Genomic DNA, 24,016 nt, shown 5'->3' with positions numbered 1-24,016 from the left:
ATTCATAGAAACTTCAAGCGGTTTGTCTGAGCCAGGTTGCTAATATAAGGCAGAGTGCAGACTTGAATCCATTTCTTCTGATTCCCAGTCCTCCTTTTCATCATGCCATAGTTACTACTTGTTAACCCATAAGTGATGAATGAGTTAAATGCAAGGAGAGTCAAGGTTATTAGGTAGTTACTGGCAGGAAGCTAACATCACTAAGATCTAATTGTTGATAATTTCTTTTCTTTTTTTTTTTTTTTGAGATGGAGTCTCGCTCTGTTGCCCAGGCTGGAGTGCAGTGGCCGGATCTCAGCTCACTGCAAGCTCCGCCTCCCGGGTTCACGCCATTCTCCTGCCTCAGCCTCCTGAGTAGCTGGGACTATAGGCTCCCGCCACCTCGCCCGGCTAGTTTTTTGTATTTTTTTTAGTAGAGACGGGGTTTCACTGTGTTAGCCAGGATGGTCTCAATCTCCTGACCTCGTGATCCGCCTGTCTCGGCCTCCCAAAGTGCTGGGATTACAGGCTTGAGCCACCACGGCCGGCCCGATAATTTCTTTTTAAAATATGTACTTAGATTCCTTTTTAAAATCTCATCCATTTTATGAGTCAATATGATTAGCTCCATTTTATAGATGGAGAAACTGAAGATGACAAGTATTGTATAACTTGCTCGAGGTCATCCAGCCACTAAAAGGAAGAGCCAGGATTCTATCCCAACTCAGTCTGGTTCCAGAGGTCAAATTCTCTGAAATTGATAGTAGATGGCAGAGCTGGGATTTGAATACTAGTATAACTGATTTCAAAATATTTGCTAATCTGGTTAATACTAGATAATTTATTTAGTTGAATAGATAAGACATACATGCACACATGCTCACAAGTCATTAGAGCCAAAATATAGAGCAGCATATGGATTAATAGACAATAAACACTGTAAGGGTACTGGAATTCAAGATAATAAAAGTTGATGCCCCAAACTTGACCCCTGAGCTCATGAGATAGCTCAGACTGCAACTCACAATCCCTGTAAATGCTCTTGGGGACCATCTGCCTTTTCTATCTTTGCTTTCCAAAGGCCTTCTAGACCTGGTCTGGGAATCCCTGCAACCATTGCCTTTAGACATCTGGGTGAAAACTTATGGAGATGATTTCTTAAAAAAAAAAAAAAAAAAAGACTATTTGAGGGGTACCCTTAAGGGTTTGGTGGTCTCTAGCACATATTCACTGCCTCCGCAGTAAAGATTGGGGTAGGGCCTGTATCTGTCAATCTACATTGACTGCCTGAGTCCAGATGGGCTTATTTATTTATTGAAAATGTATTTATTGAGTCCCTGCTATGAGCCAAGCCCTGGTTTTCATGCAAGGACAAACGAAATCATTGAACTACACAAGCCCCCAAGGCCACAGAGTATGTACATATATACTCTATGGCCATATATATATGTATATACTACTTAGAAAATCAAGCAGGTTAAGGGGAGAGAGCATGGCAGGGGGGTGAAGAGAGGGCAAGGGTGGAGGAGTTGCTTTAGAAGGACAGATAAGCTAAGGCCTCCCAGAAGAGGTATCATCAGACCTAATTGTATTCTTTCCCAGATGTTGACTCAATAAATTTGAATTCATTTCAGCTTCTCCCAGATCCAAAATGGAAGGACCATTTTATGAAAACTAGGGTAACTCCTGCCGGGCACAGTAGCTCATGCCTGTAATCCCAGCACTTTGGGAGGCCGAGGCGGGTGGATCACCTGAGGTCGGGAGTTTGAGACCAGCCTGACCAACATGGAGAAACCCCGTCTCTACTAAAAATACAAAATTAGCCGGGTGTGGTGGCACATGCTTGTAATCCCAGCTACTCGGGAGGCTGAGGTAGGAGAATCACTTGAACCTGGGAGGCGGAGGTTGCTGTGAGTCCAGATCGTGCCATTGTACTCCAGCCTGGGCAACAAGAGCGAAATTTCGCTCCATCTCAACAAAAAGAAAAAAGAAAAAAGAAAAAGAAAACTAGGGTAACTCCATTGAACTCAATTCTCACTGTTGAACTGGGGCAGTAAGAGTAGATGTTATTCTCCTTTCATTCAGCATTTCACTCTCTGCTTAATACAAAAAGGTCAAGTGAGAGGAAATGGCTTCGAGCTCTAGTGACCTTGACCTGTAGAGTCCCACTGGGGTATATGAGCCAACAGCAAGGCTGTGTATCTGCTCCACAGGTGGAAGAAGTGGGAACACCAGTGCCTTTTTTTTTTTTTTTTTGAGAGGGAGTCTCACTGTGTCACCCAGGCTGGAGTAGTACAGTGGCCGGATCTCAGCTCACTGCAAGCTCCGCCTCCCGGGTTCACGCCATTCTCCTGCCTCTGCCTCCCGAGTAGCTGGGACTACAGGCGCCCGCCACCTCGCCCGGCTAGTTTTTTGTATTTTTTTTTTTTTTAGTAGAGACGGGGTTTCACCGTGTTAGCCAGGATGGTCTCGATTTCCTGACCTCGTGATCCGCCCATCTTGGCCTCCCAAAGTGCTGGGATTACAGGCTTGAGCCACCGCGCCCGGCCCACCAGTGCCTTTTCTATGGTAAGACAGGATTTTGGCTGTTGGCATTAGGAGCAGAATTGCTGTTGCATAGATGGAACCAGGCTCTTCCTTTGAAACAACCACGTTTCATGTCTCTTCAGGTTGTTCCTACATGGAAAATATACGAGCCCAAAATCTCAGTGTTGGCTAGCCTTGTGTCTGTACTTGAGTAAGTGCCACTTTACCATTTTCTATCACAGTAGGGAAACAATTTTCGGGCCGGGTGCAGTGGCTCACGCCTGTAATCCCAGCACTTTGGAAGGCCGAGGCAGGAAGATCACCTGAGGTCAGGAGTTCAAGACCAGCCTGGCCAACATGGTGAAACTCATCTCTACTGAAAATACAAAAATTACATAGGCATGGTGGTGCATGCCTGTAATCCCAGCTACTCAGGAGGCTGAGGCAGGAGAATCGATTGAACTCGCGAAGGGGAGGTTGCAGTGAGCCGAGATTGCATCACTGCACTCCAGTCTGGGAACCTGGGTGACAGAGCAAGATTCCATCTCAAAAAAAAAAAAAAAAGAAAGTAGAGAAACAATGTTCAAAGTTTGTTTCTAATCTTTCCTTATATGATGACATTTTATTAGCCAAAAACAAAAGAATGCCACCTATTTTGTCATGAGGATTCAAATATATTCAGCAAATTTATTGAGAATAATTATCTGGCATTATGCCACTGTGTGGATCCAACTCCTAATTTTTTGACTATGACAAGTTAATTAAATACCCAGAGTCTTGGTATCTTTATTATATGCATAGTTATATGTAACATGAGATTAATAATGTACTTACCACCCAAAGTCATTAAGAGTAAATAAGATTATGGTTAAAAAAAAAAAAAAAAAAAAACTTGCCTCACTGCCTGAAACCTAATAAATGATGAATAAATGTTAGCTACCATTATAATAATGATAATAATGAAGATGATGATGAATACATTTGCACTCATGCATTCAACAAATATTTACTGAACACCAGCTATAAGCCGGGCAGTGTTTTATGTCCTTGGGACACTTTAGTGAAAACAGATGATCTCCATTGACTTTCTGGAGCTATATATAATGATACGTATTATAGTATAGCAAGCTGTTCTTTAATACTTGGCTTGGCCTAATTCTCTGGAGAATACAAGTTAGCAAATATTTGGTATCAATTAATAGGCCAAAGTCTCATACTGGGGGAAAAAAATCTGAGTTTTTAATTTTAAATATTTAGAGAGTATAGATTTCTAAATCATCTTTTTACCTAGTAGCAAGTACTTATAATTGAGGATTGAACTATTTTCCAACTTAACTATAAAGCCATATGTCTGACAAGGAGAGTTTGCTTATGAAACAGTATTTGAATTGGGGATTGTCTCAGAAAGTCTAACACATATGGTGCCCATATCGATGCAGTTGCCCAGGGGAAATTAGAAACACGTCCTGTGTGTCATTCCCTGAGATCAATGTATTCCCTCAGCAAAGCTGGCTCTAAAATGTGCCTTTTGCCCTTTGGCCTGTACCAAGATGCTGTGTGTACAATACTAGACAACACTGAGATATCTCGCACAAATATAAGGGTTCACTTCTAGCCACGTTGCTGTAGTATGCTAGTAAAGTACTTTTCCCAAGCTTCAAAAGGACATTCTGTAGTGTCTTATGATGTAAGAGGGTGTTCCCACTTCAGCTGTGGCCAGCAGATGCTATGTCAGCACTCTCTGTGTCCACGTGTGCTGATAAAAGCAAGGAAAATGTGAATAATGGAAAAGAATGGCAGGCAGTTCTTTTGCTGGCTATGGTGATTTTAAACACAAGCTAAATACACACTTAAGCTTCTCCCTGGCAAAGTGATTTAGTCCCCTTGAAATTTTTCACTCTTGTGAGAATGACTCACGTCTTGGAAATGACAAGTTCCAAGTCTGGTGCTCCCAGCACCTTTAGGCATTGGTTAATGTACCACGTGGGAGTTTCCAGCATCCCCTCAGCTGTGTTAATTAACAAGAGATGCTGTACTCGCCTGCCTTTCACTGAAAACTCAGCATTTCACCATTCCCCAACAGTTTAAACTTTCCACTTGGGTTAAGGTTACATTTATCAGACTGCAACATTACACGCTATGGTGTCCCACATAGTTGCTAGAAGTGGAACACCAGTTTTCTTTTTGTTATGTTTGCTTTTTCGCTTCCTAGTTAACTGATCCTTTCAGCTGCAATGCATTTCTGGTTTTTAAAAACACTTTCATAAACACTGTTCCATTTTGCTCCTCACCACAGCCCTGTGGGGTCTTTGACAAGTTCTGTTATTTCCATTTAACAACAATAAAAAAGTGACATCCGCGAGCTAGAATCCTGATCTCCAGGGTGCTTTGCATTAAGTTATTGCTAGTTGAATACACTGAGCCCCAAATGCATAATGGACAAACAAAAATCCAGAAATTATTTGGTGCTAACGTAAGCGTCCATGGCAGGTATTCCTGTTTGGTGGGTGGCTCCCTTTCATATGGCAATCCAAGGACCAAGCTCTATCTATCTTGGGGCTTTCCAATTCCTTAAAACATTGTTGATATATGTATCAAGCCTGTTGAAGGGCCAGAGAGATGAGAAGGGGGTATATTATCTTTCTGAAAAGATCTCACTGGAAGTGGCACATCTCAGATTTCCAAAGCCTGGAATGCCTTGGCCACACCAAGTTTATGCTCAGGAAGGAAAAGTAACACAACTGGTAAGAAGCCACACTACGGTTTCCCAAAAGTACAGTGCAGATCCCCTCAGGATTGTCTCAATGTACAATTGCTGGGAATAGCAGGTGACTCTGTGAATGGTGCCTCTTGGAGCTGAGCAACGTGGTGGCCATGCAGCTGTTAATAGCCTAGAGGATACTGTGTGAACAGTCAGTGTTAAGTTTGCACGTGGATTGGGAAATTATAAATAGCACATCAAGCAAAAGATTTTGCAAAGGTAATTGCTTAGTCTAAGTTTCTATTTAAAATAAATTTATTTAGCTTTTAAAAATGAAATGAATTAAAGAAAAAGATTAAACACTAAATATGTGTAAATATGAGAAAAGCCCAAAAATGGATGCAAATGACTAAAGATGAAGATGTTACATTTATACCAATTATATCTTCTTTGATAGTTCATCCTTGGAAGAGGAGGAAAATAAAACTCCAGGAGGAAAAAAATAAAATAAAAAGGGTTGCCAACCACCCCTTTAATGTAAGCATCAGAAATGCTTTGGGAAATACAAATCCTTTGGGAAATACAAATCCTTTGGGAAATACAAATCCTTTGGGAAATACAATTCCTTTGGGAAATACAAATCCTTGGGGAAATACAAATCCTTTGGGAAATACAAATCCTTTGGGAAATACAGATGTTTTAGGAAAAATGGTCCTTTTGTCCCTGAGTTGTTTAAAACCTTTTTCAGGAGATCGACAAAATTTAGGGATGACTACAAAACTGACTATTATTGAATGGCAATGTGTTTCAGGTCTAATGTACTATAGCTTTTCACAGGATGGAAACTCACTTGCTGAAATAAATCATGATGTTATTTGTCCTTTAATGTGTTCACTATTTCCATAAACATTTATTGTGTTTACTGTGTTCCAGTGAGGTTCGTGATGCTCCAGATCTAATCATCTAGTATTGGTGATGGTGGATGGAGGAGATAGACATTGGAACAAAGGAGTACCATTCAGAATTACGAGGGCTTTGATAGATATCTATGCAAGGTACTTAGGGATGGAAGATTTTTAGCATCAGTGGGAACTTCAGAAATAATCAATTCTAAAATACCTCATTTAACAGTTATTTTTACAAAACAACAACTGAGACCCAGAGAGGTATGAGGACTCACCCAAGGTCACACAGTTAGTTAATGAGCTAGTATTAGAATCCAGTATCCTGATCTCCAATCTCAGCTGGCTGCATGGAAAGGATTTAAGTTGAGGAATACGCTTTGGAGGTGAGATTAAATTACACATGAGAAATTTAGCAAAATCTCCAGTGGATGTTTTTCACTGGCCAGTATCAAGGGGTGAGGGGACTATATAGAAGAATGACTGCTTTGGGTGTTAGAAACTTCAGGGTCCACGCCTGGCTATGACCACATACATAGAGTACAGCCTTAGGCAAGTGATCTAACACATTAAAGCAATGTATGCAGTATTCGTTTAATACATTGGTTTTCAGTAGTATCCTGTACCATCATCTCATTTGACCCTTGAAATAACTCCCTGAGGTATGCTAGAAGGGCATCCTTATCGCTGTTTTGCAGATGAGCAAACTGAAGTGCAGAAAGTCACACAATGAGTTGGGTGAAAAACTGAGTGTTAAAACTCCTGAATGCTTCTAGTCCAATACTCTCCCTGTGATACTAGGTATATAACAAGTGTGGGACAATCATGGTTAACCAAAGTATCATTTGATTATATTACAGATGCATTGTGAGAGGTTTCTATGTATCCTGAGGATAATTGGAACCACACTCTTTGGAGTCTCTCTCCTCCTTGGAATCACAGCTGCTTATATTGTTGGCTACCAGTTTATCCAAACGGATAATTACTATTTCTCTTTTGGACTGTATGGTGCCTTTTTGGCATCACACCTCATCATCCAAAGCCTGTTTGCCTTTTTGGAGCACCGGAAAATGAAAAAATCCCTAGAAACTCCCATAAAGTTGAACAAAACAGTTGCCCTTTGCATCGCTGCCTATCAAGAAGATCCAGACTACTTAAGAAAATGTTTGCAATCTGTGAAAAGGCTAACCTACCCTGGGATTAAAGTTGTCATGGTCATAGATGGGAACTCAGAAGATGACCTTTACATGATGGACATCTTCAGTGAAGTCATGGGCAGAGACAAATCAGCCACTTATATCTGGAAGAACAACTTCCACGAAAAGGGTCCGGGTGAGACGGATGAGTCACATAAAGAAAGCTCGCAACACGTAACGCAATTGGTCTTGTCCAACAAAAGTATCTGCATCATGCAAAAATGGGGTGGAAAAAGAGAAGTCATGTACACAGCCTTCAGAGCACTGGGACGAAGTGTGGATTATGTACAGGTAGGTCTCCAAATTCCTGCCAGGGCAAACATACATTTAAATAAAGCAGCTTTTGTATCTGTCCAGTCATATGCTATAGCCCATCCTTGTCCCTTCTGAACACAGTACTTCTTTCAGTTCATTTGAAAATAGCATGACTGTTGAAAGCACATTTTGAAAAAGAGAAAAAAAAATCTTGTAAAACTGTTGAGACTATCTATGAAAATGCTTAATTTGTGTCGTGTTATTGGTTAAAAATCAGGATTATTTTGACAGGAGACCCTTCCTTCCCTTCTCTCCCCCTCTCTTACCTTCTTTGCCCCCTTGGTTCTGCCAAGTCAAATCCAACGTCATTTTCCACACTCTAAACCTCTCCAGCTTTGTAAGAATATAGTGTCTGCCTGAGCAGAAGGGTCTTGAGAAAATCTGCAGGCTGAAGGAAGGCTATAAAATGTGTTTCGCAGAGACTGGGCAAGATAAGGGTGGTGAGAACAATTTTGATTTAAAAGAGCAAAAAAAAAAAAAAAATTAAAATTGAGAGAAGGAAAAGGAAAACAAAAAATGGGAAAAAAAAAATCTTAGAGCAAAGGCAAAGTAATGTTTATTTCACTCTCCAAACAGCATTACCTCACTCACTGCAACTTGACCTTTGAAAGCATTTGTGATGGTGTTTGCCTGCATGAAAATTAGGCAGGCTGTGTCTCCCATTAATTTCCTGACAGCTCACTACAGGGGTTCTCCTCTCCTGGTTCTCATTGAAGCTTCCTTCTTTAGAACATTAGTAGGGTCCCTGTGAGTTTCTAGTTTTAATTTTCTGCAGATACTCTTTAATAATTAGATTTTGGCCATGGTGGTATTGAGAGGGGAAAAATGTCTCTGGTTTAAGAAAGGCACTGGGATGGTCTTCCTCTCCTCAAGAAATTCTAGTGAAATTCTAGTTTTTAGAAAACCCATCCTATTCTTTAGGGTCCTTTACGGCCACAGAGTCATGCCTAGTGGTTGTCACGTAGTGAGATAGGAATGGACATTGGCTTTAGAGTCAATTGACCAAAGTTCTAATCATAGAGATTACTAGCTGGTTGACCACAGGCCAGACCACCTCTCTGAGTCTCAGTTTTCTGGATAGAATAAATTAATGTATTCCAAGAGTTTGGCAAAAGTTAGTTATGATATTATCATTGATAGAAGGAAAGCTTTTTATATGAATATTGTTATTTATTATCATTTAGTCCTTACTCAAATTATAGTACCTGTCAATTGCCGCCATATGACTAATTTCAGTTGATGTCTGAAGAGTTTAGAGGCATTTCTTCATTATGCTAATCTGCATGTTAATCTCCCTTCTAGACAGTTGGGAGCCTTTCTCTGTCAAGTTTCTCCTAATTTCTCAAAGGTAAAACTTTCAAGTTAAGGTAGTTTCAGTTATCTTTGGACATTTGGTATTTACATAGTATAACTTTGGGCTTGGATGAGAGGATAATAGGCTATTTTTAAAGGAAAAGGATGATGGGAACTTATAGAGGATATGAAAAATGAAGTTCTGGGCTTTAAATGAGAAAACATCTGTTTTGATATTTTGTCTTTTAGTTAAAACAATTGCCACATTGGTCATTTCTAATCAAGGCCTCGTTGTATGGGGTTTTTTCTTACTTTTCTTTAAACCTGCTCCTCCCAAACCCTCTTCTCCCATCATTTTTGTTTTGAATTTTGTTTGTATCCTTGACAACTTTATGCTGTGCCTGTCCAGGAAAAAAATAATACAAAATATGAAATATTAGAGTAGGCCTCCTGCTAGAGCCCTAGTTAGGCTTGAGAACTTTTCTTCCTCCAGGCTGAGATAGGGGAAGTCTCCAGATATACTGACCCGACCAGCGGCTCTTAACTGGGCCCTGATGCCTCCTGGGACTCTCAGCCAGTTCCAAGCACTCACACAGGAGTACAAATGTCTTAGCATTCTGAAACTGGTAATTCCATCTTTCCATCCCTCAGTAAATCCCCCGATATTTAACCATGTTTGACCTGTAAAAATGGCAGTTTCCTAAGGTTCAATCCACAATACTAAACACTCCCATCTTCTATTCTGACTGACCCAGGGTTTGAGCATTACAAAGCAGAAACCACAGAAAGACAAATAAGGGGAAAAGGGTTTGAGGATGTTGGCTGCTAAGCATTACAAGTGATGGAACTTGGAGTGCAGGCTGGTTAGGGAAAGAAGGAAGTGAAGTTCAGGTGGTAATACGCAAGAGAAAATGGGGACTGGGCAAGAAATTGACCATGCTCACAAACTTGCTGGAGAATTCCGCTCAACTGTGGCGAGAGATGGCCAAAAGAATTGGTTTCCAGTTGCAGCCGAATCCTTGGCATTCTTCAGCACTCTTTTCACTTGGTCTTGAATAGATGTCTTGCTTATTGCTCTCATAGCCTATTATTTCATACCTTCACCACTTTCCCAAAACCCTATCCAAACTCCTCTCTGCTTAACTACTAACAGATGACCTTGCCTCCTATTAAGGAGAAAGTCAAAAGTGCTGATTCTGAATGCTGTCAAGATCATCTTTACTCTCTTCTTAAACTGTTTCAAGAGTATCCAACCTCACTTCTTGTTTCAAGGTTATACTTTTGATCTATGCCCTTGAGACCACTGGACCTGCTTCCTCTTGTCTCTTTGGGAATAAAGCTTTATCAGTTACCAGCTCTACCTCTATCTGTCTCAGCTTTCATCTCTAGTCTTCTCTACTGACTGCTCTCTCAGCCTTGTAGCTGTTCAAATAATTAATGCTGACATAGAACAGTGAGGGAGTCACTAGTCAAGGAGAAACCCAGTGTGGTAGCAAATTTATCTGATGGTGCTCATGGGTGCTTTCAGAGATGAAGATAGAAAACAGGAAGGGAAAAATAAATTGAGAAAAGAAGTTAAAGAGGGCCAGTGTGGTGGCTCATGCCTTTAAGTGCAGTGCTTTAAGAGGCCAAGGTGGGAGGATTGCTTGAGCCCAGAAGTTCGAGACCAGCCTAGGCAACATAGGGAGAACTCATCTCTACAAAAAAAAAAAAAAAAAAAAAAAATTTAGCTGGACATGGTGGTACACATCTCTGGTCCTAGCTACTTGGGAGGCTGAGGTGGAAGGATTACTAGAGTCCAGGAGGTCAAGGCTATACTGAGCCGTTATCATACCAGCCTGGGTAACACAGCAAGACTGTCTCAAAAAAGGGAAAAAAAAAAAAAAGTTGAAGGGAATGAATTTTTTTTTTAAAGGAGAGTGAGCAAGATTTTTAAAATTCATAGTTAGTGTATTCTCTAGAGAAACTTTGTTTTAACAAATGGGTAGATTCTGACCTGTTCTGAGTATGACTTAATGTTGGACAAAAGTTTGGTGTACCTCTTTGAAGTAGTGTTTATGTTGGCTTTTTTATTTACAGAAGTAACACAGGCTTATGGCAGCATGTTTCAAAAGTATTACAAAAGTACAATAAGCAAAATTAAAGTTACCTTAAACAAATACCCAACCAATTGACACTTTCCAATGTATATTTTTCTATTTTTCCCTTGTTTTTAGAACACTTTGGGATTATGTTAATTTTTTATATCTTTTATAATGTAATGTTATCAGAAAACTTAAAATATATTGATGTCTTGATTATATAATTGCTTTATTCCTTTTTCTTACTGAACATGCATATTACAATTCAAGTGGCCACCAGTCTATGAGACAAAGGAAAATAAAAAAATCCCCTGATGTGTGCATTAGGGACTTCCTAGGTAGAAAATATATAACAAATAAGAACATCTTCGAAGCTGGAAGATTATAGGAGGAAATGTTATTATTGATTTAATCTCATAGCATTCTACATATCCAGAATTCTTTGAGTCGGAAAAAAGTAAGGCTTTATTATTGATAACAGTAGAGTTGACTGTGATTATTACTGGATTCTGTATTTGTAAATTTGTCTGCTTGGTAAAATGTACTTGTAACCCTAAAATCAATAATTGCAGTCATTAGGTGATCATTTGCTAACAAGCACACAGTGGCAAAAATTTGACTCATCCCATGTGCATGTTCCAGCTGAGGTCAAACAAGGTGATGCTTTGGCTTCTTGTTTCAGCTTTTATACTGTAAACAATTATCCTCTTCATGGTCTCTTTAGTGCCACATTTTTCCCTTTTTTGTGCTTTTCCTTGGCGGCGTAGCTATTTAACATGGCCTCAAACTATAATGCTGAAATGCTATCTAGCGCTCCTAAGCACAAGAAGACTGTGATACACCTCATGGAGATGAATTTCCTTTAGGCATGAGATACCGTGCTGTTGCACATGAGTTCAATATTAATGAACCAACCATATGTATATTAAATAAGGTACATATAAACAGAAGCATAGGTAAAACAAGATTATGTGTTGTCAAAAATGTTGTGGCCAGAGGTTCGGAGGAACCTAGCCCTCTGTTTCTGCTAGAAGCACATTTTCAGTATTTTCCAGTTCAATGTTCCTGGCAACTTTATGTAATATAACTACCATAAATAATGATAATCAACTGTGTATAACATTTGACTGGTTCCTGTTCTGTTCTGTATAGAAAGCCTGAGCAACTGAAATATTCTGCGGGCCAGTATTGAGAATAGTAAGTTTATTTGTGTCTTTCATTTTGGAGGATAAGACTAAGAGCTCACTGAAATAGGAATGAGGAAATCTGAATTCTGTACCCAACTTTGTTGTTTACCTGCTATGGTCATGGCCTTAATGAATCCTCAATTGAGGTAGTAGACCAGATGATCTCTAAGATCTCTTTCAGCTCAAGATTGTTAAGTCAGTATTGGTGTAATTCTTCTGACATCTTAATTATATCTGGCAACATCCTGAAGCTCTGCTAGAGCAAGATCAAAAGAAAAAGCCATATCAGAATTTTCATTTGTCAGTTACTGTCATGTTTCTCACTCTCACTTTTAATCTGCCTTTTTCCCCCAGATTGCTTCTCGAATATAAATCTTGATTTAAGGGCACCATTATGAGCTTTCCTGATTCTCTTCTTTAGAATGAGAATTCCAAACATTCGGAATAAGGGTCCTTCATGGTTTAAGCCTTAGAGGTGACAGCATTTGGTTTCTCACTTTGCCAGCTGGCTCGTCACCTTTGTTTTGCACCTTTTATAACTTTCGCTCGTTTTCAACTTTCCTAGAAAGGAAAAGAGAATAACCAAATAACTCCTTTTTTTCACTTTAATAATTGGAAGAGATTCGTTGTCAGAAGGCAGGAATTATTTTATAATAATTTGGATAATTCATTCTACTAAGGAATGCTTGCATATTCCTAATTCCTTTTAAGAAGAATTACAAAGAAGTACCAAACTGCATAGGTGTCTATAATGTAAAGGCTTTCTGTTGGCTAGATTTGAGATCCTGTACCATAAACCAAATTACTACAAGAGAAGAACCTCCTCCCCATCCCCTGTTCCCTTCACAAAGGAAAGATGATGTTTTCATTGAGGACTTTTTTTTTTTTTCTGCAATGGTTTTATTCATTGATTTCAAAAAGATTTATAGCTCTGAAATGTTTAGATTTTATGATTTTGTATTTGCTGCTTAATTTGAGGCTGCTTAACTTAGCTATTTTTATATGTAAATTCTATTCATCTAGAATTTATAAATAGAAAATCAAGATTAAAAAATAAAGTTATACAATCTTGATAAAGTCTTAGAAGTTTGCTGTAATATAATTAATGAACATACACTAGAGCTTTGGATTGATTTTTTTTTTTTTGGTTGTATGAGAAATGTTAAATTGTGTATAATATTCAATCTTTGTAAAGTCAACTTCTATCCTCACTGTTTTGTGTCACCCAAATCTTGCATGTATTGTGGCCTACTTTTTAGTATATATGAGTTCCATTTATTGAGCATTTACTATGAGCTAGCCATTAAGAGCTTTACATACATTATCTTATTAACTAACCATTACAACAAACTTATGAGGTAGGTATGATTAACCATATTTTTCACCTACAGAATGGAAGCTCAGGAGGTAAGGAGTCTGTAGTGAAGAAACCAGTCCAAGTTTACATAACTGGTTAATGGTGGATTGGGATCCAGATGAATTTGATTCCAAGGCCTTATATAGTACTTTTTTTGTTTGCTTGTTTCAGTAGTGTGTTTGCTCTGAGGTTGTACTGGTAGGAGTTCGGGGGAATGGTAACATCTTGTATTTACTAAGTAAGTATTTGTGGAAGTTTTTGTTCTGCCATACCCCTTTTTACTAGAGAAATTGGGCTGCGGTGGTGGGGGGATGCAGAATTTCTATTTACTTTTGGGTTAAGTTGTGGGAGGAACCAAGAACAAATTCTACACATTCTAGAGATAGTCTCACTGGGTCAAGGTTAGGATGAAGGGTGAAGGTTAAGATGAAAGGTTAAGCCTTACAAGCAGGAAAAAGGTGAAGCCAGTAGCCAAAGAAAAAGTTTTGATTTATTTTCAACCTGTTTCCTCATTGAAGGCAGCCAGAGTAATTAAGATTTCTCTCTTGCTGTGTTAGCTGTCAATGCCCCTTGAAGTGGTATGGGAGGAAGTGAGGAGATCCATCAGTCTGAAAAAAAAAGACATTAAAAGTAAAACATGGAGATTTGGCATTTTAGACTTGGATCTTAAAATTTGAAAGGCATCTGGTGGAATAGATAATAGTATTTCTGCAGGAGGTTTTTATTTAGATGGTTGTGAGATAAATTAACTCTAAGATTAGTGAGATAAATTAGAACAGACAGGAATATGCTATAGATGGCTTCCAAATAAATTTGAGTTTGTTCATGTGGTAAGAGAGTCTCTATATGTAATCAATTCCTATGTTCCTATTAGTGATCGTTGCTACTGAGCCATCTATTTGTGATCATAATTGACATAATCCTTTAGGTATGGGTTTACTTGGAAAGTATAAAATATTGAAGAATATTACCTTATACTAATGGAATACAGTCCTTTATAATTCACAAGGTACTTTTATTTGCAGTGTCTCACAAATGTCCCATGATGATGGCAAATGGCTCATTCAAGGTCATAGAAGTAGTAAGTTACAGGGCCTCAGACTTTAATGAAGACTTCTTGATTTCATGGGTACTTGCTCTTGTAATAGGCAAAATCTTGGCTGAAGAAAATCTAATTTATTAATATCCTATATTTCAGGCTTTTCCTAACACAGGGAGATGGAGACAGCTTTTGCAAAATCTACTAAATTAAAATTGGGCTTCAAACATATTTAATCTCAACTTCACTGTTATTTTTAAGAAAGCAGACCCTTCCCCCTGTAACCAGTTATTTTGAACCCAGGGTTGGCAAACTTTGCTTATAAAAGGCTAAATAGTAAATATTAGGCTTTGCAGGCTATATGGTCTCTGTTGTAACCAGCCAATTTTGCTGTTGCAGGATGAAAAGCAGCCATAAATAGTAAGTAAATGAGCGGGAAAGGCTGAATTCCAATAAAAGCTTATTTATGACACTAAAATTTTAATTTTATATAATTCCCATGTGTCACAAAATATTCTTTTTGATTTTTTTTCAACTATTGAATAATGTAAAACCATTTTTGGCCCATGACCCATATCAAGACCGGTGGCAGTCTAGACTTGACCAGTAGGCCTTGGTTTGCCAATCCCTGTCTTAGATAGGGAGGACATGGAGGGAATTAACTCTTAGCTGGAGTAGTGAGGCACGAAGAGTGATGGTCTTATGCAATTTAGTGGATGATTCTGTGGTTAAGACTGAGGTGGCTGGTTCTTCCAAATAATGTGTTCTTGTCTTGACATGTTTCATTTACTCAAAAGTTGGTGACTTGCTTCATTTCCGTATCTTCTAGTGAGAAATCTTATAACTAGTGATCATGTGGTTTCAACAAATTACACTGATGCACTTGGTGTGGCCAAAAAGATGTTTCAGTTTGTTCTCTTTCCTGTGTGCAAATCCTGTCCTGTAGTTTTTCCTTATGTGAGGTTCAGTTCTCCTTGAACTGGTACATGTCTTCACAGATTCTAATCCAGGGCTAACTAGCTGACATTCATGAAACTACATACTTGTTATTGATGAGTGAGGAGATGGCTAGGAAGCCTGTTCTTGCTGTATGGAATTAAGAAGGGCAAAAGTTATGCTCTTTACACCCTACTGAGTAAATTCCCTTGTGTCCGTGAATACACATGCTTTCACAAACTGTCAAAGACCATGGCTTTCTAGCTGGCATTCTATCACCAAACAGCATCCAGAAGTTGAAAAATTTTAAAGCTGTTAAATCCCACGATAATAAACCCTTTCCCAAGAGATTTCTGAGCTTTTCTTTCTGATACAGCTACATTCACCATGTGAACAATCTCTCTCAGAGAACTTCTGGCACTTTGCTATTGGAAATTGGGAGGGGCAGGAACCAATTTAAATATGCAGAACCTCATAAATTTGGTTCCAGTGTAGTCATTTCAAAGAGGCAGTTCTCCTGGCTTGCTTGTGCTCACAAGCAGATGGAGTTATTTGAACATTAACTCTGGATTGCCCCCTTCCTGTTGTTTTTAGTCTTATTTTAGCCTGGTTTTACCTTTTCCAGCTTGAGTCAACAGAGGTGGGTGTGGTCATAAAATCAGGATGCTGGAGGCTAAAGATGAGTTAGACTTTCTGCCTTCACCTTTTTCTAGCCTCATCACAGACCTCCTGCCCAGCTCGTAGCCACATACAAACCAGGGATAGACAGGGCATGGGAGAGGCAAAACATTACTTTCGGGGGCATTATTCTAGGTTCCGGAGACTTGGGATGCTTGGATACAAACCCAAGTGTCAGTAAAATCCTGTTTTTTTATAATGAAAAACAAATGCCTAGCTTCTGCCTGATTTTTTTTTTTCTTAAAATAAGTGAGACTATGCTGAACCTAAATGGAATGACAAAAATAATCAATAGTGTTTCATTTAGAAAATGAGTGCTTCTAAATAAGGAGAATAAAGTTTTAAAAATTCAGAAGTTAATGCCACAATTGCTATAATTAAACCTAGAAGGGTGATAGGTTCACTTTCTGATGCCGCATATACTCTACACATTATAATTTCCAATAATGCATTTAAATTGCTATTTTCACTAGCATTCTTCATTAACATGAAACCTTTTCAGAAAAATAAAAAAGCTATTAGTAAAATTGAGGTAGATACTTTTATTTTTTATTTTATTTTGTTATTTTTTTGAGATGGGGTCTTGCTGTGTTGCCCAGGCTGGTCTCAAACTCCTGGGCTCAAACAATCCCCCTGCCTTGGCTTCCCACTGCTCTTCCTAACACAGGTGTTAGCCACTGCACCCAGCCTAGATGCTTTTAAAAATGCTGGGATTCCTTAGTTACTAATGTGAGGGACTCATGCTACATTGTCTAGAGTCTCCTTTAATTCTGAGACTTTATGCTTCTACTAATTGGTTAATTTCCTTTTTTTTTAATTGAAAACTGGTATATCAAACACTATTTTCTGTGAGACAGGGCCTCACTTTGTTGCTCAGGCTGAAATACTATGTTTCTAGAGTGGTTTGCAGAACTGTTAAATAATTTATTTGATATTTTAAAGATTAGCTAAATCTTGATTCAGTCCGACCAGTACAGTCAGACTTGATGGCAGAATAATGGGAATTGCAGATAATAAATACTCAGTCTCTGCCAATCATGCCATTCATTGTCTGAATGGGGAGGTCAGGCTGATTAATCACATGACAATTCTGATCAATTTATATTTGTTAGGACTTCGCTGCATTCAGCAGAAAATAGTATGTCCAATTAGTAAATGTTGCAGGGATAGAGAGATGGGGACTTTTTTTTCTGACTTTTTTTCTATTTCTGATTTTCTCTGATCATATGGAGAAAGCTCCATTGACAGGTATAACCCACCAGCCTTTTCCAGCTGTCTCACTCCTTTCCTAAGAGAAAAGGAATGACTTAATCTTATTAGTGAGTGTGGAAGGAATAAGGGGAAGCCCAGCTCTTTCTCCCTGGCTTTTGGGAGTAGACAATCTCCCAGGAACAGGTATCAGCTGTACCTTTTGAAGGGACATACACTGTATCTGCAGGAGGCTAGTCCCACTGAGAGCCTCTCTGGGACTGAGTAAAGTCTCCAGGACTGAGTAATTCTGGGAAACAGAATTATGAAGCCCACTTTTCCACATATAAAGCCCTATTCTCCATATCAGCTTTGTAAGTGTACAGGTAATAGTTTGGTTTTCCATTTGCTTTGTTATTCTTCTGTTTAATTTTTCAATGGATTTGGAAATCACTCTGGAAAGAAAAGCACAGTTTATAGCCCTGTGCCCTTGAGCCTCCAACAGAAATGTCTATTAGGAATACACAGTTATAAATTAATTCCAACAATTTTCTTGAAGTTGTGGTTGGTCTGGTTTCAGACTTGCTTTTGTTTGGATCATAGAAAGATTGTGTTTAAAAACAACAATGGGCATTTCCAGAACAGCTTAAAGTGATTTATATCCACTTTTAAATTCAGAGGGCTAGATGAACACTTAATAATACTTTAGAATAAAAAGCTGTTGAAGGTCCTGCAAATCCCCTTCCTGATGCAATGTCATTTGCTAAGCCCAGGTCATATGAACTTTAGAACTATATAATCTTTAGAGCTATGCTATTGCTTTAGAATTACACAATCCTATGTAGGAGAATTGCTCTCCTGTCATTTATTTACCATATTAAAATGAAAGGTAAAATCATTAAATATGTCTCCCTTTCAATAACGTCATAGAATTTTCTTACCATTCAGACCTGAAAGACAAAAAAGCCTAAAAGCCTTATTGAAGGTAACTAAAAAACATTTTTTTTCCTTAAACAGACCTCTAGGGGGACCACCCATTACAGTTTGCCAGGACTGGAGGTTACCTGGGATGGGAGACTTTCATTGACAAAATGGGGAGCATCTATGGCAAACTGGGACAAGTTGATCATGCTACAAGTCATACCTAGCACATCACTTCAGCTGTTCTACCCAGTAATGCCATTAACTTAAATATTGAGTTTGCTGAAAAATAGGCCTTTGTGTTGGCCATGATAACAAGGCCTCTGTTATCACCACCATATCTGTTACTGAGGCCTTGTGACAGTAAGATGAGGACACAGTATGTTTGCGATATTTTGACTACAGGACATGTATTTATAGTTCTTTAACTCATTTTTCATTTTCTTCTTTGCAGGTTTGTGATTCAGATACTATGCTTGACCCAGCCTCATCTGTGGAGATGGTAAAAGTTTTAGAAGAAGATCCTATGGTTGGAGGTGTTGGGGGAGATGTCCAGGTACATGGCTTCATTTTTTTTTTTTTTTTTTTTTTTTTTTTGCATGAAACACTTTTAAGAGCACTTTTACTCATTGACTCATTGAGCATACATTTATTAAACACTAACTCTGTGCCAGGTGTTGTTCTTGGTGCTTGAGACACATTGAAATGTACCTTGGATCTGCTTCACTGCCTCTTTTCCTATGTAAATTGAAATATAATTTAGAACTTTCTTGCTTAGTCCTGGGGTGTAACCCATGTCTGTAGTAGCTGATAAGTTATATGCAAGTTAAAATAAATGTGTAATGATTTCCACCATATATCTTTGGGCCATAACTTAATATTTCATGTTCTGCTAAAAATTATTTCATTACAAGGATTAAGAAATAGAAGTATGAGCCAGATGCAGTGGCTCACACCTGTAATCCCAGCACTTTGGGAGGCTGAGGCAGGTGGATCACTTGAGGTCAGGAGTTTGAGACCAGCCTGACCAATATGGTGAAACCCTATCCCTACTAAAAATACAAAAATTACCTGGGCGTGGTGGCTTGTGACTGTAGCCCCAGCTCCTTGGGAGGCTGAGACAGGAGAATTACTTGGACCTGGGAGGCGGAGGTTGCAATGAGCCGAGATCATGCTCCTGCACTTCAGCCTGGGTGACAGGGTAAGACTCAGTCTCAAAAAAAAGAAAAAAGAAACAGAAGCATGGTAAGAAATTGATATATATCTTATACCTGTATACCTAAAGGATGATCAATATGTGGTTGATTAAAAAAAAAATCTGAGTCAAAAAGGAATAAAAAAAAACAGCGACTCAAATTTATACTAGTGAGAGAGGCAAAGAACAGATAAGTGGTTTTCCAATATTGTTCATCATTTGTTATTGATGAAGAAACAATGAAACAAATATTAATGGAGGTAATTTGACATTTGGAAAAATGAATATCTGAAAATATGTGAAGATTAAAATAAAATTGCCTTGCAAATAAGAGGTTAGACTTTAGCAAAAGGTAAGAAAGCACATGGAAAATAGACTTTAAAATTTAGATATTATCTGGCTGTATAACCCATTTTAGATATGTAGTTTGATAGCAAAGGCAAAGAAATTACATTAGAAGGGACAAAAAAAATAGCCTGGTGATTTTAAAGAAAAGGAAGCTTGCAAAATCCAGACGAAAACTGAACAAAATTGAGACAGAGGAGAGAATTTAGAAATATTGCCAAAAAAGCTGATAATTTTCAATAGCCTTTATATAAAGCATTATTTCACAATTCAAATTTTGCAGGAAGGCCATGGGAAACTCTCCTATTGCTGGTATTGCCAAAAAGCATGGATAAAGGAGAGGAAAATTAATAGCCAAGGATAGGATCAGTTTGAAATTAACCAGCACAGGAGGAACTGGGACCTAAAAACATTCATATCTTAGATGTTATGAAAGAGTGCCTGGGAGAAAAGAGTTTAGGAATTGAGAACTAAAGCCTAAAAAAAAAATCTCAATTTGGCCGCGCATGGTGGCTCACGCCTGTAATCCCAGCACTTTGGGAGGCCGAGGTGGGCAGATCACCTGAGGTCAGAAGCAAGACGAGCCTGGCCAACATGGCAAAACCCCATCTCTACTAAAAATACAAAAATTAGCCAGGCCTAGTGGCGCCCACCTGTAGTCCCCAGCTACCGGAGAGGCTGAGGCAGGAGAATCGCTTGAACCAGGGAGGTGGAGGTTGCAGTGAGCCGAGATCATGCCACTGCACCCCAGTGACACCGTGAGACTCCATCTCTAAATAAATAAATATCTCAGTATGATAACACAACAAACAGAATAAGAATAGCAGAAAGAGGATAGAGGATGAAGTAGAAAAAAATATTCACCAACAAAGGATCGCAACACATGCATACAACGTAACAAATTAGTAACAGAATCAGAGAATCAGAGAAAACATAAAATAACCACGCCAAAAAGAGGAAGGAAGCCAAAATAGGAGGATAAAATAACAAATCTTATTCCAGGTAGTTACCTCAGGATGGAACAGGTTTTGCTGGAATTTTTAGCTAAAGCTTACCTTTTACTTATGTTTTTCTTCTTGCAGATTTTAAACAAGTATGATTCCTGGATCTCATTCCTCAGCAGTGTGAGATACTGGATGGCTTTTAATATAGAAAGGGCCTGTCAGTCTTATTTTGGGTGTGTCCAGTGCATTAGTGGACCTCTGGGAATGTACAGAAACTCCTTGTTGCATGAGTTTGTGGAAGATTGGTACAATCAAGAATTTATGGGCAACCAGTGTAGCTTTGGTGATGACAGGCATCTCACGAACCGGGTGCTGAGTCTGGGCTATGCAACAAAATACACAGCTCGATCCAAGTGCCTTACTGAAACACCTATAGAATATCTCAGATGGCTAAACCAGCAGACCCGTTGGAGCAAGTCCTACTTCCGAGAATGGCTGTACAATGCAATGTGGTTTCACAAACATCACTTGTGGATGACCTATGAAGCGATTATCACTGGATTCTTTCCTTTCTTTCTCATTGCCACAGTAATCCAGCTCTTCTACCGGGGTAAAATTTGGAACATTCTCCTCTTCTTGTTAACTGTCCAGCTAGTAGGTCTCATAAAATCATCTTTTGCCAGCTGCCTTAGAGGAAATATCGTCATGGTCTTCATGTCTCTCTACTCAGTGTTATACATGTCAAGTTTACTTCCCGCCAAGATGTTTGCAATTGCAACAATAAACAAAGCTGGGTGGGGCACATCAGGAAGGAAAACCATTGTGGTTAATTTCATAGGACTCATTCCAGTGTCAGTTTGGTTTACAATCCTCCTGGGTGGTGTGATTTTCACCATTTATAAGGAATCTAAAAGGCCATTTTCAGAATCCAAACAGACAGTTCTCATTGTTGGAACGTTGCTCTATGCATGCTATTGGGTCATGCTTTTGACGCTGTATGTTGTTCTCATCAACAAGTGTGGCAGGCGGAAGAAGGGACAACAGTATGACATGGTGCTTGATGTATGATCTTCCATGGTTTGACGTTTGCAGTCACACACAACACCTTAGTTCCTCTAGGGGCTGTACAGTATTGTGGCATCAGATAATGCCACCAAAGGAGACATATCACTGCTGCTGGGACTTGAACAAAGACATTTATGTGGGTTTATGTTCATTCTGCCAAAGTAAAACAATACATCAACAAGAAGAAACTCAGATTTAACCAGTTATTTCTATGAAAATGGGATGAATTCTTTGTTTATGCACTTTTTCTTTACTGTGCATCCGCCTGAAAGTGTTTTGCCCTATATACCTCACTAGCCGTGCTTTATGTGGGTTATCATGGAAGAAAAGGATTTTGGAAACTCAAGGAAAAGTTCTTTCAACCTATACAACCTAACTTATGGACTGTTTTGATAGATAATTTTTTTTTTTTTTAGGAAGAATTTTCTTTTTAACTTTACCAAATGAAATGCCAAAGGAAGTTTTAAAGGCCGTTGGCTGTGCTGTATTTTGATATAATTGTACTGTGTTTTTAAATTTTGTATGCCAATCTTAAAAGACAAATTTTGCATATTCTATATTTTACTTCTCTGCCAAAATAAACCTGTTCTTCCTTTTTAAAAATAAAATAAGTTCTTAAAAAATTTATACTTAAAAAATCCTGCCCAAAATGTGAAGCTTGGTTGACTGATGTTTATGATAGAAAGAATAAAATGTTTCTCTCTCTCTACCTTTTAAAATCGAATAGTTTATTTCTGTGAAAAAAGTATTTAAACTTTCAACATTTTAACTTTTTGTTTTTATTTCTTTTACAAAAGGCCAATATACCTGTCACACTTTGGAAGTAAAAATACACACTTTCGTGTGTACGTTAAAAAAAAAATCATTGAAAATCAAGGCCAAAGGCAGTGCAATTTTTTCATAAGATTTTTTTAAAAAGGGAATGATAGTCTTTGAAAGAAAACAGTAGGCATCCAGCACTGGACGAAACATGGGTATCAAAGATGAATAATCTTTGGAGATTCTGGCGTTGTTTTCCCAGTCCAACTCAAGTGGAAAGTGGAGAAATTATCTGTATAATTTGGACACATGCAATGCAGTTTATCAAAGGTTTTGTTCTGTGGCCTGACTTTACTGGGTCCTACCTATACATTGAACATGTTTTGCCTGTCTTTTTTTTTTTCAACTTGCCAGTTCACTTTACATGTTAGTATAATGTTTACACAGGTGAGTTGGATAAATTATAAAACACATAAATTCAAAATTGGCAGATAGAATCACCAAGTATCTATCCTCTTTTACTTTAAAATGAGGAATTTTGTTTTTCTGAATTATACAGATCATCGCTTCCTATTTCCTGTTCTGGACCTGTATAAAAATGTCTACACAGTAGAAGTGACATCAAGGTTTCATAAGTATATCAGTGATTGGCACATATAAAAATTATTGAACCAGATACTCTGAACTTGGCTAATTTAGTTACTACAAGGCCTCCATTATCCAGTTTTAGTTTTTACACAATTGACTTTGCCTTGTAGCTGGTGCTGTGTAGACCTGTGTTGAACGGAATATATGAATAATTGAATAAACAGCATTATGGTGAGGCAGAGACACATGGAGAAGTGTTAAAAAAAAAAAAAAAATGGGCTTCCTGCCTTTCTGCCTCTTTTTTATGCAGTCATCTATGTTACATCTATCCTGCCTAAGAAAAAGCTGCACATTCTACCTTCAGAGTACAAAAAGGTACATCTTCTGAAACTCAAGACTCTCACTGATTGGAGAGCTTGTGGGAAACAATCACACCATGCCAATAAATGAGACGAAAACTTGAGTTTGCCTTTTTAACTATTTATGTTCTAAGTTAAGCTTTGATAACATTCAAATGTCAAATTCTCTCATTCTTATAAAAAGTTGAATTAATTGCCTGTATTTATTTTAGCAATTATTCAATGTATTTCCAGTATAGGATGTATAGTATAATTAATTTTTTGTAAATAAAATATTTTTGATAAGATAATTGCCTTTTTTTCTAAGGGAAGGGGGAACTCTGTTTTCCTGATTATAATGGTATGAATTTAGGAAGGGGGGGTTTAAAAAAATGATGGTTGGTAAAAAAGAATATGTCATTTAATGTTACTTATTATTAGGTAGAAATCCCCAAAATTGGTGTGGTGTGGAAATCTGGAAAA

General features: G+C 38.3%; 1 protein-coding gene across 1 annotated transcript in view; it reads left to right on the top strand.

Annotated features, from left to right (window-relative positions):
* The window catches only part of HAS2 (hyaluronan synthase 2), a 30,029-nt gene extending 6,188 nt beyond the window's left edge, over nt 1-23,841 (top strand). The window contains exons 2-4 of the mRNA XM_033202933.1: nt 6,969-7,595; nt 18,754-18,855; nt 20,922-23,841. Coding sequence (XP_033058824.1) covers nt 6,969-7,595; nt 18,754-18,855; nt 20,922-21,851 — 1,659 coding nt within the window. The 3' untranslated portion in view covers nt 21,852-23,841. The remainder of the gene's footprint in view (nt 1-6,968; nt 7,596-18,753; nt 18,856-20,921) is intronic.
* The last annotated feature ends 175 nt before the right edge of the window (nt 23,842-24,016 follow it).

The sequence above is a fragment of the Trachypithecus francoisi genome, unplaced genomic scaffold, assembly GCF_009764315.1.
Source record: "Trachypithecus francoisi isolate TF-2019V2 unplaced genomic scaffold, Tfra_2.0 Lachesis_group7, whole genome shotgun sequence".
In the NCBI taxonomy this organism is placed as follows: Eukaryota; Metazoa; Chordata; class Mammalia; order Primates; family Cercopithecidae; genus Trachypithecus; species Trachypithecus francoisi.
The sequence above is the reverse complement of the archived record's forward strand: the minus strand, read 5'-3'. Positions and strand labels throughout refer to the sequence as shown.